This window comes from Hippopotamus amphibius, chromosome 14 (assembly GCF_030028045.1).
Source record: "Hippopotamus amphibius kiboko isolate mHipAmp2 chromosome 14, mHipAmp2.hap2, whole genome shotgun sequence".
NCBI lineage: Eukaryota > Metazoa > Chordata > Mammalia > Artiodactyla > Hippopotamidae > Hippopotamus > Hippopotamus amphibius.
In genome coordinates this window covers 76,421,622-76,440,034 of record NC_080199.1, presented here as the reverse complement: position 1 = coordinate 76,440,034, position 18,413 = coordinate 76,421,622, and the positions used below count along the sequence as shown (strand labels likewise).

General features: G+C 36.5%; 1 protein-coding gene across 5 annotated transcripts in view; it reads left to right on the top strand.

Annotated features, from left to right (window-relative positions):
- The window catches only part of CDK8 (cyclin dependent kinase 8), a 92,279-nt gene that overhangs the window by 36,801 nt on the left and 37,065 nt on the right, over positions 1–18,413 (top strand). For 4 of the 5 annotated variants that reach the window (XM_057707416.1, XM_057707415.1, XM_057707414.1 and 1 more), the window contains exons 2-3: positions 4,861–4,936; positions 14,824–14,934. The exons of the other annotated variant lie outside the window; for it this stretch is intronic. In XM_057707416.1, coding sequence (XP_057563399.1) covers positions 4,861–4,936; positions 14,824–14,934 — 187 coding nt within the window. The remainder of the gene's footprint in view (positions 1–4,860; positions 4,937–14,823; positions 14,935–18,413) is intronic. 5 annotated transcript variants of the gene reach the window in all.

The window sequence follows — 18,413 nt, the reverse complement described above, 5'->3', positions numbered from 1 at the left end:
CCCCTAGCCCCGGTGACCACTGTTCTGCTTTCTGTATTTACGAGAGACTGCACATATAAATGATAGGCACTATTTATCCTTGTCTGACTTGTCGCACCCAGCGTAAGGCGCTCAGGGTCCACCCATGATCCATGTTATCACAAATGCAGGATTTCCTGCTTTCTCATGGCTGAATTATATTGATTCTGTTTAAGTGGCCCATTCCCATCTCCACTGGGAAATTGTAAAATCTACTGCTTGTCTCCACTTTTCCAAAATGCGTAAATATTGCGTCTTGCTGGGGGTCTGTTTTCATTCATTGGTGATAGGGAACTCATTGAACCCTTCCAGGTTTACAGATCCTGTCCTTAGGGGCGTTTCCTTGAATTACTTTGTAAGTTTTCTTCCTCTCTTTTCTCTGTTCTTTTTTCCTGAAACTCCTAATTATTTGTGTGTTGGATTTCATGGGCTGATTCTCTGATTGCCCTTTCTCTCGTGTTTCTCTAGCTTTGTTCGTTGCTCTGTTTTCTAGGTGCCCTCTTCAGCTTTCCTCCCGTCCCGAGGGGTCTGCTTGCAGAGGGTTGTGCCCTCAGGCCTCTGCGGGGAGGCTCTGGTGCTGCCAGTCCCAGTGGCCCTCAGCTCCCTTCATGGTCAGCTTCGCGTTTGCTTTTCCTGGGTCCTCGTCCTTAGCTGCTGTTTGTCCACTTACATCTAGTTTCCAGGTTTTATGCTGTCTTCTCTCCTGTTTTTCGTCCTTATGGGCTGATGCCTTTAAAATTTTTCTTTACCATAGTTTTAGTAGGTGTTAGGAGGGGAGTGAAGTTTGATACGTGTGTTCAGTACTCTATTTTATCAAAACACTACTCATTTTTTTTAACCATTCCTTTACAGCCATTTTATATTTTTGACTTACCCTCCCATCTGTTAAAGGCAAGTGTTCATCGTGGCTGCACCCTCTTCTTTTTGGTCATCTCACGTGACACACTTTTTCTCAGCTTTGCTTATTTTTAAATGTGATGCTTTCTTGTCATACTCATTTGTTCTGTACACTCCTTGAAGTGAAGTGCACATATTCTGCTCTCTTTGGAGCCAGCTGGCATGAAAGTCCCCCTCCCACCCTACCTCTGTCTGTTTCTAAGATGGGCAGACATCAGGGCCGTCCACGTGTTTCCCACATCAATAGCTCGTCTTTGCTATTCTTTGAGCATGCCAGACCCTGTCTGTGCTTCCGTGTGTTTGTACATGCTGTTCCCACTTCCTGGGATATCTCATATAACTCCTGATTTCTTTCCCCAACCCCTCCTTCCTTTCCTGACAAACTTCTTACATCTTAAGAATCTCTGCTTAAGTAGACTCTTTCTGAAGCTTTCTTTCATGTCTTCAACCCTTAAAGGTAGAGTCGGTCATTCCCTCTGTTTATAGTACTATTATATAGAGCACTGTACTGCAGTTATTACTGATATAATCTGACTACTTCAACTGGATAGTGACTGAAAGTAGGGAAGAAATCTTTTTCCTCTCCAGTGTTCCTTTTTACTGCGAAGTGACTATGGGGATGGCTAGATAAATTGTGTGCTCTGTAAACCACAAAGCACTATTATGATGGTGACTATATTAAGTGATTTAAGAGGCAGTTATCTTTTTCATAATCACACCTTTTAAACGTTTTTATATTCTCCCATTTTACCTTTCTTTTGGATAACTTACTTTTATAAAATATAAAACATGTAGCTCCTTGGGAGCGGGAAGAGAACTGATTTGCAGATTAGAATTTTATAGTTCATTTAGAAGAAATTTTCACATGGCCATTTTTAAAGAAGTGAAAGTCCAGTTGTTGTTGGGAAGGATGTGAGTGAGTTAGTCTTTGGTTTATTTTATTTCCTTCCCCACTGCTCGTTCTCTCCTTAGAAGGCTCAAGTCTAGGGAGTTATCCTCAACAGTGGATAAAACAGAACCTGTTACACTCCTGGGTTGACCATCTGGTTAAATCAGTACCATGCACATAGACTGTCTGATCTGCAATAGGTTTATTCTCATCCCTATTTCATTTTAATGTCTCCCTTGAGTCTTTCAGAAATCATTCAGGCTTGGTGAAAGCTACATACAGATATTCTTAACGTATTTTTAATATGCTGTGTGCCCATGGTGCTTTACTAGAAAGTACTTGTAAATCTGATTGTCATAAAGTCTTTTTTCAGAAAATTAATGTAATTGGGATTTGTTTTTGCAACTAATGATATGATGTAAATATGTTATGAAAGCAAAGATAAAGTTATGTAAGCTTTATTAATAATTTAAAATAATAAAGTATTAAATAAACTTAATTGATTTTATACAGAGTTACTCATTTGTTCAGTCAAACCCTCCCTCTTTTCAGAACTCTAGCTCTATCACTCTGCCCTTACTTTTAATTTTTGACCTCATTTGCAACATCAGAAAAATATGAAAGCCATCAAAATGAGAACTCCCCTGGCTTTTTGCCTCTGAACCAACTTCTTTGCACCTGTGTCTATCCTTTCCTCCCTCTTTTGTCTTTTTATTACAGTGGAAGACACAGTTCTCCTGGCTCTGAATCTAATCTCTCCCTAGCATTTCAGTCTTTGCTCTTCTCATTCTTTGCTCTCATCTCCTTTTCTCTGGGTTCTTCCTCTCAGTACTTAATGTATTCAAGTCTCTTACATCTTAAAAAAAATTCTTTAACCTTGTGTGTTACTCTAACTGCTGCCTTATTTTCTCACCTTCAAGGGATTACCCAAGTTCATTGTCTCATTTGACTTATTCCCCATTCATTCCTCAGCCTTTTGCAGTACAGAATCTGCCACTGCGTCACTGCAGCTATTTTTGCCTAGTCCAGTATCCCCTGGCGACTTCATCATTGCTAAATTCAGCGGATGCTGTGCAGTCCTCACCTTACTAGACTTTTCTGCAGCTATGGATGCTGTTTACTCTCCTGCCCTTTTTTGAAAATCTTTTTCTTGCCAGTCCTCCTCTCTGGTCTCCCCTCATGTACTTCCCTGGCTTGGATGACGGTGTGTATATGCTGATATCTTCCTGTCTCTTGAGCTTTAGACGTGTTTACTCAGCTTGCTGTCCTCTCTTAGGCGTCTCACAGGTACCAGACTCAGCCTGCACACGGTGGAGCTGTCATCTTTCTGTTCCCTCCTACTTTTTCCTCCTGCTGTGTTTCCTGTTTCAGGGGATGATGTCGTGTGGGCCTGTTTTCTGGGGCAGGAGTCATTATCTCTGACGCCTGCTCCTTCCTCATCCCCAGGGCTCTGTCCTGTATCCTGCGGGCTGCTGGTTCTGCTCCCCTGGCTCCAGTCTGTCTCCTCTGCAGCAGCCAGCATCGTCTCTCACCTGAGTAGTTTGGACACTGCTGACTTAACTGTCCTTATTTACCTCCCTAAGCATTTAAAAGGCAGCCAATGGGGATATGTGTATAAAAACGGATGATTGAACCTGGTGTACCCCCCCAAAAAATAAATAAATAAATAAATAAATAAATAAATAAATAAATAAATAAATAACAACAACAACAACAAAAAAAAAAAAAAAAAAAAAGGCAGCCAAAGGTGGTGTTCCCAAACAAAGTAGGATCAGTATTCTCCTGTTTAAAAATTGTTATGGAGCGTTTCCCCTTGTTGGAGTGAAAAGACTTTTATGATCTGGTTCCTAGTTATATCCGCAGCCTCATCTCCAGTTGTTTCATGGATCTCTTCTTCAGGTGCTTTCTCTCACCTCGTGTGCCTTCACACGCACACACACAAAGAGCACAGTTCTCAAAGTGTGACCTGGGAAGCTCTGGGTGTCCCCCAGATCCTGTCAAGAGGATCTGCAAGGTCAGCACTGTTTTCATAATAGTGCGGTGTTACTTGCTTTTTCCATGCTGGTTCTCATGAGTGTACGGTGCGTTTTTCTCAAAGGCGATGTGACATGTGGTGATGCCCTTGCTCTGGTGGCTAATGGATATGTGCTTTTGTAGGCTGTGTTTTTACGAGTTCCCAGTTTTAAATTCTCAGAATGTTAATGTTGATAGAATAAACAGAACCTCTTCAGGGTCCTTGGTGACATCCAAGAGAGTTAGTAAAAGGGTTATGAGTCCAGGAAGCCTGAGGACTGCCACTCGGACCTCAGTGAGATGGGATTTCCTCTGAGAAGGCTTTGCCTGGGTCTCCAGAGTGACTTTTGGGTGGCCCCTGTGCTTTGTATTTGCCGTCACAGCATTATCATGGTGTCTTGTGGTGGGTGAGTTGATGATCTCTCACCGCCAGTAGACACCAGTAGAAAGTGCCAGCATGGAAGGAACTCTGTTGTATCCCCAGGACTCAGCACAGTTCTGGAGAATACAGTAAGTGCTCAGTAAACATGTGTCAAGTGAATCTCTTTGAAGGTATTTGGGGACATGAGCTATAACATGTTTTAAATCATAACCATTTTGTACTTCATGAATGATGCATTCATTTCTTAATTTTTTTTGACACCCCAATATCTGAATGGGTTTTAAGAAAGCAAGTTTTACACACACACACACACACACACACACACACACACACACACACACACACACACACACACACGAAGCGTATACGTATTAGAGCAGAAAGAACCTGTTATTGGAAGCCAGGAGCTTCATTTCTGAATCTTTCTCTTCTGCAAATAACCATAGAGCCTTGGGCAAGTCTTTTTATTCCTTTGAATCTAACTTCCCTCATCAAGTAATGGGATTGGACTATATTATCTAAAGTTTTTCCCATATGAAATTGTGATTATATGTGAAAGGTGTCAAAGTGTATGTGATTTACATTTATTTATATTTTATTTTATTAAAAATGCACAAACATTTAGATTTATCTGTATATTAAAATAACTTTGTTTTTACAGGAAAGATGATAAAGACTATGCTTTAAAACAAATAGAAGGAACCGGGATCTCTATGTCGGCATGTAGAGAAATAGCAGTAAGTGAAGCTCTTTTTATCATCATTATTATGAACTGACTTATGGGTGTCAACTGTATAGGTATCCGAATTTTATTTGTCACATATAAATGTTAATTGAAAGCTGAGAAATATTTTTCATATCAACTGTGTATATAGAAAAGTGTATTTGTTTTTTAAAGAGAAGTAAAAGTGGCATGGAGTCCTAGCAAAAATTTCTATGTAAATTCATTTATTTGGGATTAAGTGAATCTCAGTTGTTTATATAAATATATATTTTTCCAAAAGAAGTCACTAAATAATTAAGGATCCAGTTATTCTTATTATTTCATTGAGTGCAATAAAAGTGTGTTACATGTTAATTCATATTAATATTAATATTTCTATTTTAATAAGATGAGATTAATGTCATTACTTATGAACTTAAAGTGAGATTATTTGATTTTCATTCTATCTGTTCATTGAATATGTAAAATTGTATACCATCCTTTTTTGGAAGCATACCATTGCCATATGGTGATTAGAATCTCATTTTGATTCTGAAGGAAAATATTCTTCATGTTAATGCATTATTAAATAATTATCTGTACATTTAAAGTGAGTATTCTCTGAGATTTTACATCAGTTTTTACTGTTGTGAAACTCTGGGTCCAAACTTGTCCTTTCTGTCTTTAATCAGAATATTCTAGAATATATATTACTGGGTTGGCCAACAAAGTTTGTTCAGGTTTTTCCATAACATCTTAGGGAAAAACCAGAACGAACTTTTGGGCCAACTCAGTGTAATAATCTTCACTTTTATTGCTTTCAGCCCTCTGTCTACACAGATATAGGCTGTTATGACCTGGGGGAATTCATGTAAATAATTTTACCCATTTAACAGATTCTGTACCACTGGGTTTTCAACTAACAGTCATTCATTGTGTATCTTGTTGACAGAGACTAGACCAAGTAGAAGTAAAGAAACATAGAGCAAGGCAGGGTCCTTGGCCTTGTGTTTACACACTGAGGAGGAAAGGTTTGTAACTCTTACAGTAATAGGAGCAGTGTGCCGAGCACTGTGATAGACGTGAATAGAGAGTGGGACAGGGGGTGCATATATACCATATATATATACACACACACACACACACACACACATCTAAACTAGAGAATCAAGGAAGGTTTCACATTGTGGAGGACATGTAAGAATTACCTCCACGAGGGAAGAATAGGAGTGAGATGGAGGACATTCTTAACCGAAGGTATGCCATATTGGAAATTGTATTTCATTTCATTGATAAAATTCTCATACTCTTGTAAATCTTAAGGTGAGATATCTGTACATTAACTGTCAGTTCTGCAACATCTACTGTTCTCTATATTCTAGTCAGTTTTAAAATATTAAAATGTGTTGAACTGTGTTCAGTGATGTTGGATATCATGATAGAGATGACCTTCAGAGGGGCAGGGAGGGACCAGAAGGGGAGACAAGGGAGCTTTCAGGATGCTAGTAGTGTTGTGTTTCTTGGTTTTGCTCTGGGTCTGGTCATGTGGGTTTCCTGTGTGAAAATTCACTGAGCTGCGTGCTTAACCATTTATGTACTTTCCTCTGTCTTTATTATTCTTCAACAAAAAGTTTTAAAAACAAACAAAACTCCATTTCAGGAGCAGACAATATTAGCTTTGTATCTGTGTTGATAACTGTAAAGGCAGTGAAGCACAGTAAGGAGTATGAAAGCTTATTTTTAATGTACTTGATTGTGGTTCTTCAACCCAAGGTGAGCAGAAATTTTCAATTTTGATGAAGTCTCATTTATTAGTTTTTCCCTTTTATGACTTGTTTTCTGGGTCTGGCTGAGGAAATCTTTACTCACAGATTGTGAAGATATTTCCCTTTGGTTCCTTCTAAAGCCTTACAACTTTAGCTTTACTCTGCAGCCTGTGATCTGTTCACTTCTTTTCTGCTGTAATCAGATGTAATGTTTGAGCATCTCCTTCCCTTACGCCATGTGAATATACAATTGTAGCATTTTTTTGAAAAGATGATGCTATTCTTTCCCATTGAAGTCCTTTGGCATCTTTGTAAAAAATTAAATGACTGCAAATGTTGGACTACTTCTGGGCTCTATTCTGTTCCACTGATCTCTTTGTCTATTCTTTAGCCAATACCAGACCACTCTACTTTACATCCAGCAAGACCTGAAGTGAGGTGGTTGAATGCCACCAACTTTATTTTGTTTCAGGGTTGTTGGCCATTTGAGGTTCCTTGCACTAGCATGTACAATGTTGAATTGGCTAGTAATTTTTATTTCTAAAAAATACCTGCTGGGATTATGGTTTCCATCAATTCAGGGAGAACTGACATCTTAATAATATTGAAACTTCTAAGCTATAAATCTTAGAAAGATATACTTTCCATTTTTTAAGGTTTTTAAAACATGTCTCCCAACAATGTTTTATAGTGTTTTAGTGTAGAGGTTTTTACACACTTGTTAAATTCATTCCTAAGGATTTTGTTTTCTGACATTATTATACGTGGAATTATTTTTAAAATTTTATTTTCCACTTGTTTGCTTTTGTACTTAGAATTGATTTTTTAAAATATTATATATTATATAAATTATATTTCTAATTCATTGGTAGGCTTGGTCTTATCTTGGGATTTTCTACACAAATAATTATGTCATCTATGAATAGGAACAGTTTTACTTCTTTCTGTCTCTATGCTCTTACTGTTTTCTTTCCTGTTGCATTGACTGGAGCCCCTCAGAAGATATTGAATATGGTGAGAGTTGCCATCTCACTTGTTCCCAGTCTTGGGGGAAAGTGTTTTCAGTGTCTCACCATCAAGTTAAATACTAGCTATAGGTTTTTATAGATACCATCAGTCAGGCTTAGTTCCCTTCTGTTTTCTGTCAATGATAAGGAATTTTATCAGAGCTTTTCCACATGTCCTGAAATGACTGTATAGCACTGCTCTTATTCTGCTGTGTTGCTAGACTCCATTGGTTAATTTTCTAGTAGTTATCCAATTTTGCAGTTTTGAAATAATCCCTGCTTGGTTATGTATCACTCAATTTGATTTACTAACGTGTTGTTAATGTCTTTTGAAGAATGTCAGTCTGTGATTATCATTCTTGTTATGTCTTCGTCTTTGGTATCAAAGTTGTGCTGTCCTCACCGAACAAGTCAGGCAGCCTGTCTTCATCCTCTGCGTTCTGACTGAGTTTCTGTATGGCTGGCAGTTATTCCTCCTTAAATGTTTGACAGAATTCACCAACCAATATTATTTCCTTAATAGATGCAAAGCTCCTCACATTTAATATGTGGTCTTGTGTATGATAAGTTTTGTTTTTTATGTAATTTCTTCATTTTGTTTAAGTTATTGAATTTATTGGCATAAAATTGTTAATAATATTCTCATTATCTTTTCACAAATGTAGCATCTGTAGTGGTGTCCCTGTTTCGTTGTGGACTTGGTACCTGTGTTCTCTGCCTGTATCACTGATTTTTGCTCTTATCTTTATTCTTCTACTTACTTTTGGCCTGCATTTCTTTTTTATCTTTTTTTTAAATATTTATTTATTTAGGCTGCACCAGGTCTTGGTTGCAGCATGTTTAGTTGTGGCATGCGGACTTCTTAGTTGTGGCATATGAACTCTCAGTTGTGGCATGCATGTGGGATCTAGTTCCCCGACCAGGGATCAAATCTGGGCCCCTTGCATTGGGAGTGCAGAGTCTTACCTGCTGGACCATCAGGGAAGTCCCTCTTTTTTATCTTCTTAAGGTGGACCGCTAGGTCATTGATTTTTTTTTTTTTTTTTGAACAGTTCTTTTCTAATATAAACGATTAAAACTATAAATTTGCCTGTAAGTAGTGTTTTACTTGCATTCTACAAATTTTATCATGTAATATTATTATTTAGTACCAAATAATTTTCATTTTCTTTGTGATGTTTTTTCTTTTATTCATGGATTATTTAGAACTATATTGTTTCATTTTTAAATATGTGAGGCTTTCTAGATAATTTATTATTGTCGATTACTAATTTTTTTCTACTGTCGTCAGAGAAAAGAGACTATTTTAGCGATACATACTGAAATATTTATAGATGAGACCATATGATGTCTGAGATTTACTTCAAAATAATTCAGGGTGGGGTGGGAGGAGCAGGTGTGAATATAAATAAAATGAGGTAGGCTGTGAGTTGATAGTGATACATGGGGGGTGGGGGGAGGGGGTGTATTTTGCTATTCTATTTACTTTTGAAAACTTTTCTATAATAAAAAATCCCATCTGTCTGGCCAGTCTTATCAGACAGCTCTCCTTCCATTTGTTAGATCTTCCTCTGAAAAGTCCAGTTTCCCCACCACTCACCTCCATTGTTCTCTTATGCTCTGCACCCAGTTTGTTCCTTTCATAGCACTTATTACAAATTATGATTATAAGGAGTTTCTTTTTATTTTTTGTTAACTTATTTTCTGTTTGTTGTCCCTGGATCTGCCTGACTGGAATGCATTTCTTCACCAGTGTGTGCTAGTTCTCACACATAGTCTTTTGCTCAGTAAATAATTGTAAAAGGGAGGGAAGAAGGAAAGAGCTCTGAGAATTTCTACTGAAGTTAAGAGCACTGCATGTCTTCATCCTTGCTGTCTTCTTAGCGGCTTGCTGTGTAGAGTTTCCTGAGAGTTGTGACCCCTTCAGCTTAGCGGTGTTCGACTTCTTCAGTGGACCGTCCGTGTTGCAAGGGGCTGCGTTGTAGTTCAGCTACTTTTAAAGCTCACATCTGCTTTAACCTAGGCACCACAGGTTTTTAAAATTTTTCTTTAATCAATTTGCAAGAATTCAATCGAAGAAAAGTTTGCATAGCTTAAAAAAAAACTGAAATAATTTTGGAATAATTTTACTCATGCTTTTATAGTAATTCCAACTTACCTAAGGGCATAAATTTAGAATTTATTGTTTTTGCTCTATTGTGAAATTTTAATATTAGAAATCAGTGTTGTTTTGAGAATATTAGATATTTTCTTACTTATTTTCTCACTCACCATGTAAGTGGTATTTATTGACAAGATAGGTTTAAACGCTATTTATTTTTTATGTATTTGTAGTTTTAGAGTTCAGATTGTGTGATATTGTATGGCATAGTTGGAATGAATTAAGTTTATGACGAATGACGTTTTAAAACGTTTCTGTTTTTTAGCAGTGATCTTAGTACTCGGGAAATTATAAAATTTTATTCCCAGTAGAATTAGGAAAACATAGGTGGTTTCTGTGATGAAACCATTGTATAAATTTATTTAAACCTTTTTCCATTAAACATTTTTAAACATAAAATCTCCAAAAAGGCAAAAAGTACCTTATACAGTGCTAGGAAATAGGCATTCACATGCCTTGGGCTCTGTGTGGGGTGGTGAAGGCTGCTCGCCACCCCCCAGTGTCAGGGCACCCGCCTCACAGGTTGCATGGAGCACTTAAGACCCTCCCCAGATTACCTACGCTCTCATCCTGGCTTACCACTTAACTGGCTTGTAGGAGGCAGAGCAGGTGACTTAAGTCCCCTGTGTTGTAGTTTCCTCTTTGTAAAATGAGAATAACATCTCTTGTAGGGTTTTTGTGCGTGAGGAACATAGGTCACTCAGTGAACTCTGGGTGCACATTCGCCTCAGTAATTGCTAGTTATCACTGCTGTAGCCACAGCACGCAAACTGCCTGCTCGCTTGAACTTGTCTGCTGCCAGAGGAACTCAGGGAAGGTGACGGCACATTTTATGCCGTGGTACCCAGTGCATCTACCGCAGGGCCTGCCATGTGGCAGACATTAGCCCTGCTAAATGTAGCCCAGCTCCCCGGTTTTTTGGAAGTGCTTCAGTGTAAATATTTACTTAGAGGCATTTCCCCACTGAGACTCTCAGCTCCTTCTCCAGTCCCGCAGTGACCCATCTCCCAGTGGCGTGTTGTACTTACTCAGCAGTAATAGCTATTTACTGTACTAGTTTGCCAAGGCTGCCATGACAAAATACTACAGACTGGGCAGCTTAAACAACAGAAACTTATTTTCTTACTGGTGGAGGCTGTTGATCCAAGATAGGGCATGTGCAGAGTTGGTTTCCTGTAAGGCCTCTCTCCTTGGTTTGCAAGTGGCCACCCTCTTGTGGCCTCTTCACGTGGCCATCTCTCTGTGAGTCCTAATCTCTTTTTCTTGCAAGGTCACCATTCAGATTGGATTAGGACCCATCCTACTAACCTCATTTTAATGTAATTGCCTCTTTAAAGGCCTTATCTCCAAATAGAATCATTCTGAAGTGCTGGGGGTTAGGGCTTCAACACAAGACTTGGGAGGACAGGCCATAACTTACTGTGTATTACTTACTACCATAGTAATAGTACTTACTAGTAAAATCATTGCCCTCAAAGACTTCATATTTAACTAATCAGATGGATTTAAAAAAAATAAAAGTGGATTGATTTTTTTTTTTTTTAATGAAAGCATTGATCTTAGTCCACAGTTTAGAAGCCAAAGGGTGTGTTGTATGGTGCCTGTTAGTTGGTGTATTTTGTTTATTTGTGAATTCAGTTATTCATATCTTCACCAGGTATTTAATGAGTATCGACCAGGTACCAGGCACCAGGCACCAGGCAGCGTGCTAGAAACTAGCAGTGCAGTCATGAGCAAGACACAGTGCCTGCCATTGTCCAGTGCACAACCTAGTGTATATTTAAAATATCCGTGTCTCTGGATGTTAAGGAGAATTCCTCCCCCTAGGTGTTAGTTAGTTCTTGGGAGGTATTGGTATTAGACCATGAAGTACTGGCTTTGTATTTTAGAAATTAATTAACTTTAAAAGCATTTAAATCCTGATTCTAAGCATTACCTAGGAATGTGACCTTGAGCAAATTATTTACTCCCCATACACCACCATTTCCTCTTTGTAAAGTAGGGGCGTTATAAATATTTCGGAGGGTAATTCATGATTGAGTGAGATAGTGCATGTTGTATGCTTAGCCCCATACTTGGTACTTAAGAAGAGCTCAATAAAATGGTTGCTGCTGTTTCCTTTTTCATACAGGAGCTGAACCTCATCTTGGAGATGTGATTGAGGCGACATCTAAGAATAGTTATGTATGTAGGTTTCTAATAGTTGGAGAGAGCTTTTGCCAAAGCTTTGGAGTTTGTTATAATTTCTACCCTGCTAGTTTCCAGAACGGATTTAAAATAGCTGCCCAGCTGAGAAGTGTGTTCCAGTTGGGAGGTGATGGAGACAGCCAGACCCAGAACTGAGATGAGCTCAGCACCGGGCCGCTCCTCCAGCCAGCTGGCTGGTCCCAGGGGACCCCGAAGTCCAGGATTTCCCGTGTCAGAGTCTTTGCCTTGTTTATTAATTAGCAAGTGGTCAGTTTTAGATATTGGCCCTGAGTTTCTGAGAATTTGTATATAATCTCTAGAGTTTCATAAGTTTGAAATTATATTCTAAAAGGAGAAATATATAACTTGAATTTAATCTTGTTCTTGAATAAAATAATCATCACTTTCCAGAGAATAATCGTTAATATAGATGACTTAATATATAGTCTATTTGTAGTCTTTCCTCTGCTGAATTCATTTCAGAGTCCCGAATATATTGTTAACATTACATTTCATTGATAATTGTTTTGGGGACAGTATTCTTATAAAAGGCACCAAAGTCCTAAGTTCTAAAACCTTGACTTTCTCACATGTCTGTCATGTATTTGGAACACATTTGTGAGGCGCTAAGTCAGTTCTAATTGATAGAGACAGACCGTCAGGCTTCATGAGGAGTTGTTTCTTGTCATGGTTGCTGTTGTATGTGGTTTGCTTGGCGGGCGTGGAGCGCTTCGCAACTGGTGGGTCATTAGGGCCACCCGGGTTATTAAATGGAGACAAAATGAGATAAAAGATTTTAAATAGAAGAATGTCCTTCTAGGAGATGAGAAGGGTTAATAAGCCCATGAAAATGTGTTCTACTTGGATGTTTCTTTCTGTATAAGCTCTTTATTATTTTATGAAAAGTTTACAAAATTTTAATCGTTTCCTTTGTAATATAAATACCTGAAAAAATAGGTACTGTATCTCACAGAGTTATAGATCTTATTTCTCATCTGATATTTGGTGGTGAAGGAATGTTGTATTTTCTCTTGTTATTATAGTTGTCCCTTTGCATTCACAGATTCAACCAACCATGAATAGGAAATATTTGGGGGGAAAATATCCAGAAAGTTCCAAAAAGCAAAATGTGAATTTACCATTCTCCAGCAACTATTTACATAACATTTACATTGTATTAGATATTATAAGTAATCTGAAGATGAGTTAAAGTATACGGGAGGATGTGCATAGGTTATGTGCAAATACTAAGCCATTTTATATAAAGGACTTGAACACTGGGGAATTTTGGTACCCGCCTGGGATGGGGTGGGGTGGGGGAGGTGGTCCAGGAATCCGTCCCCTTTGAATATTGAGGGATGACTATAGATATTTTTTTTTTAAACTCTTTATTGGAATATAATTGCTTTACACTCTTGTACCAGCTTATGAGGTACACCACAGTGAATCAGCTGTATTTATAGGTGATTTTTTGAAAGAATTACAAGCTACAGATTTATTTTAAGTTTGTTTTGTGATGTCAAAACATAGACAACTAGTAGAATGGGAGGAAATATTTGTAAATCATATATCTGCTAAGGGATTAATATCTAGACTATATAAAGAATTACAACTCAATAGCAACAACAAAAAACCCAGTTCAAAAATAGGCAGAGGACGTGAACAGACATCAGACAAAAATTCTTTAGAAAAGACGTTTCTCCAAAGAAGATATATCAATAAGCACATGAAAAGATGTTTAGCAACATTAATTATTAGGGACTTGCAGATCAAAACCACAGTGAGATACCACATCATACCTATTAAGATGTGACTATTATAAAAAAAAGAATTTTAAAAGGTAAAGTTTGGTGAGGGTGTAGAGAAATTGGAACTCTCATGCATTGCTGATGGGAATGTAAACATTAGAACTGCTGTGAAAACCAGTTTGGTGGTTCCTGGAAAAGTTAAGCATAGAATTACCATACGATCTAGCAATTCAACTCCTAGGTATTTACCCAAAGAATTGAAAGTAAGGACTCAGGCAGCCGTATCCCAGTGTTCACAGCAGCGTTATTCACAGTAGCCAAGACAGGGGAACACCCAGCATCCATTAGCTGATGAATGAATAAACAGAATGTGGTGTATACACAGGATGGAATGGAATGCATTGATATTCAGCCATAAAAAGCTATGTAACTTTGATACATGCTACGACATGGATAAACCTTAAAACAGCTATGCTAAGTGAAATAAGCCAGACACAAAAGGACAAATACTGTATGATTCTACTTATTATATGAGGTACCTAGAGTAGGCAAATTCATAGAGATAGAAAGTGGAATAGAGGTTACCGAGGGCTAAGGGGGAGAGGAAAGTGGGGAGTTATTATTTAATGGGTACAGAGTTTCTGTTTAGGATGATGAAACATTTCTAAAATGGATAGTGGGGACGGTTGCACAACATTGTGAGTGTACTTATGCTACTGAGTTGTACATTTAAAAATGGTTAAAATGGTAATTTTTATGTTTTATATATATATATATAACCATAATAAAAACATTAAAACAAAACAAAGCAAAAGAAACCAACTAAACAATAACAACCGTACAGACAGATTTACACAGTTAAATCTTTTCAGTATCTTTTCCCCACTGATTTTTACTCATTTGTGTGGGCATCTCAAAATGGTGCGGGTACTTACTAGAATTTTAGGATTGATTACCATTAGGTTTGTATTGCCTTTGAATTACAAATGGTGTGGGGTTTTTAATGTTATTTTTATGGTAAAGATTTTTAATGAATCTCCTTTGTTTTGCAGTTACTTCGAGAGCTTAAGCATCCAAATGTCATCTCTCTTCAAAAGGTGTTTCTGTCTCATGCTGACAGGAAAGTTTGGCTTCTGTTTGACTACGCTGAACACGACCTCTGGGTAAGGTGGATTGTTGGTGGACAGGGAGCCATGGTTTCCGTTGGGGAGTAAGAGGGGCTGACTGAAAACAATTTGGGGAACTCACCTTAGTATGAGATCTACATTTTTAAAATAAAAGTAACCTCACGGAATGTGGTTGAGGAATAACCGAGGCCAGAGTATTGCTTTGTATTTTTACTTTTGGTCTTACCAGTTTGACCTTTGTAACATGTGACAGAAAACAGTAGAATCTGAAGAGTATAAACAACTCTTCAATATTGTTTCCTAGCTTTAGATTTTTGATAAAGTAAAAAAAAAGTAACAGTAATAACTATTTTGTTATAAAATTTAAAAGCATCATATTTTCTTTTATTCTGTAGTGTAAAGGCATGTAATATGAGAAGGTGATACTTGAAGCAGGGAAATGAAAATGTTATAGTTGAAGGAATAGATTGAGATCTAATGGGCCCGTCTGTTATTTGTCTTATGACATTGGACAGATCTCTTGAAGGCTCTGAAGCTATAGTTTCCCCCATCTGTAAAATATAATACTTTTACTGCTCTTTTTTTTACAGGATTTTCCTGGAGAACAATTTTGTATTCAAAAAGCTTCATAAACTAAGTGTTCTATACAAATAAAGTAGAAAACTTATTAATCATTTATTGGGTATCATTCACAATTGATATTAAGTATTCTAATTTATTTCTTATTTTCATTGGCAGAAATTCAGTATTGTACATACTTGAATTTGGCATATTCCTATATAAGAAGAATTCATTGTAGAAGAGAGGTCTACTACAAAATGAGATTGTCATGGAAATGGAATCTATTGTGGCTTTTATTTTGTGTTTGACCTATGATGAGAATATTTTTAGACTACCAGACCCAATTAAATAGTTGACGATTCTCAAAGTCAAGTAATTATGTTTATTTGTTTAGGTAATGTAACGAAAAAATGATTCTGTATTGATAAACATTATTATAAGCTAAGAATTTACATTTATGTTGTCTAAATAGGTAAAATACAAACAGCTGACTCAGTATCTTGCATTTACTCAGCAGATTATTTTTAAAATGGGATTTACGGAAGCCTTAAGTAACTATAAAATTTACTCCTTTATTAAATATAAGTTACCTTTTTTTAAAAAAAACCTGAAAAACTGTCTTGGGGATAAGATTAATAATATATATCATGAAAATCTGCCCAATAATTTTGAAACATACGAAACCTATATTCTGATCAGTCTTGGGTGAAGAACATGTTAACACAGATTTCAGTTTAAAAAACAAAACATGTAAACAAAACCCAGTAAACAACTACTTCACTACTGTGAGATGTTTTTTTCTGATATTTACTGAATAATAAGGTCTTTAAATATTTCACTGTGTTTTGTATCCTGTCTATATTTACTAAATTAGTATGGCTGTGCATTTATTGAGCTAAAGAGAAAACATGTGCAAAGGATTATAGTATCCTGGCTGAATTTCAGAATCTTCATAATAATTTGTTTTTTCATTCAGCTGTGGTCATAAATGAAATACAAAATTTTTAAATAAAACTAGCACAAATCCCAGTAAAACTGTTGAAAAGTAAATTTACCTTCTGAAAAGAGTAAAATAATTTTAAACTCTTTTGCTTATTTTCAGAAGTATCCTCATTTATGTAATTTTAACTTTAACAGACTTCAGAAATTGAAACTTATTTTGGTGTCATTATGCTTTCAGATTTACAAAAAAAAGGTTTCATACTGTTTGTAGATTACTGTGTTCCATGACTAAATGTGATTTGATTCAGATTTTTTTTATAAGTTATCTAGAAAGAACTGTTTTCAAACAGAAAATAGACACATGAAATTTTCTCTGTTTTATAAAACTATTATCCAAGGGTCATGCTAGTTGTAAATATTCTTTTTTTGTTGGCTTCTGTTCTTTTAAAAGAAATCTGATCTAATAAAACTTGGATTCTGTTAATGAAAATTCATTAAATCAGGGTGGCCAGTATTGAATTGAACACATATCATACTCAAATCTAACGTAAAATCAAAGTATATAACCCAAATTTGTGAGAAAATTTCCAGACTGGCTTATAAACATGATTTGTAGTAAAATATAGTTGCACATAGGAGCTAGTATTATATTCAGTGTATTTGCTAGCAAGCTTGTATGTAATGTTTAATTTTATATGTAGGTGTATTAACTATACTTTCACAAATTATACTGCATGTAATGTTGTGCACATAGTCACCATAGGCTTAAACCTACTCTTTATGCATTTTATTTTCTTATTTTAATTGGAATATTGAAATGAATTAGATGGAGTAAGGCAGCAGAGGGTAAGGAAACAGTTGCAGTAAAAACAGTCATTTAAAAAAATCACTTAGGTGTTGGTGAAATCTTATGGTATACATATTGCACATTTGTTATATAGCCCTGGAATAAAAACAAAGGTAAGAGATTGTCCCACTGTAGTTGTTGTAGTTATAAAATATTGGTAAAATGTCATTTATAACACCCTAATGAAAGTATTAACTACAGAAATGTACATGGCATCAGTTGATTGTCTTACCTCCCTTACATATTTGTCCCTTTCATTCTTACTCTGGCAGTTTTAGTTTTTTTTTAAATGTATTTTAATCTTTTTTTTAAGCTCTGAGAGGCACTGGTTCTTCTTAAGGTGAACAGACTTGTCACATCGTTTCTTAGGAGAGGTGACAAAACAGTCTAGATTATTAAGAGTTATTGTAGCTCTGTTTTGTTTGCCTTTTCTTAAATACTTTTGACAACATGAGAAGAATATTAACATAATGTAATGCTGCTACTAAAATATAGATTAATCATACTACGTATGTACTGACTGATATCCTTTACCTTCCCAAATACACCTTTACTCTGTATTTTTTCTTTGAAAAATAAAACTGCTTCACTCATTAGTCATTAGTTATTCCTTACCCATTTTTCACCTCTATATCATAAGAAAGTATAAATGAAAAGATTAACGTATAACATTAAATATCTCACTCCTCTTTTAATTATTTTACTAAGTTCAAGAATACACCTAATACTCATTCACCGTTACTGGTGAAGAGTCTGCGCTTGTGCATATCAGATGCAGGCAAGTGCACAGTGGTGCATGCAGCAGAGTTGGCTGCAGCTGACCTCTAGGTTTTCTTGCAGTTTGAATGCTTTAATTAAAATGAAGAAGCCTGTTGAGAGTTTAAAACATTGGATCTGGTTTCTGTTGAGGTACATTTATTTGTAAAATGATTTTTCTCTTTATAATAGTGGTATTGTGTTTACCAGATGTCCACTAACATGATATTGATACCTAGAAAGCTTTGATGGGCATTACAAGGCTGTTTTTTTCCCCTCATCTCAAGCTTTCATATTTCTAAATATGTCCAGTGTGAATTGGTCATTTACATGTTATTCCTTTGTGCTTGTGTGTACTTAATTGAAATATTTTCCCATTCGCTTTCTTTATAACCCGTGTACTGTAAAT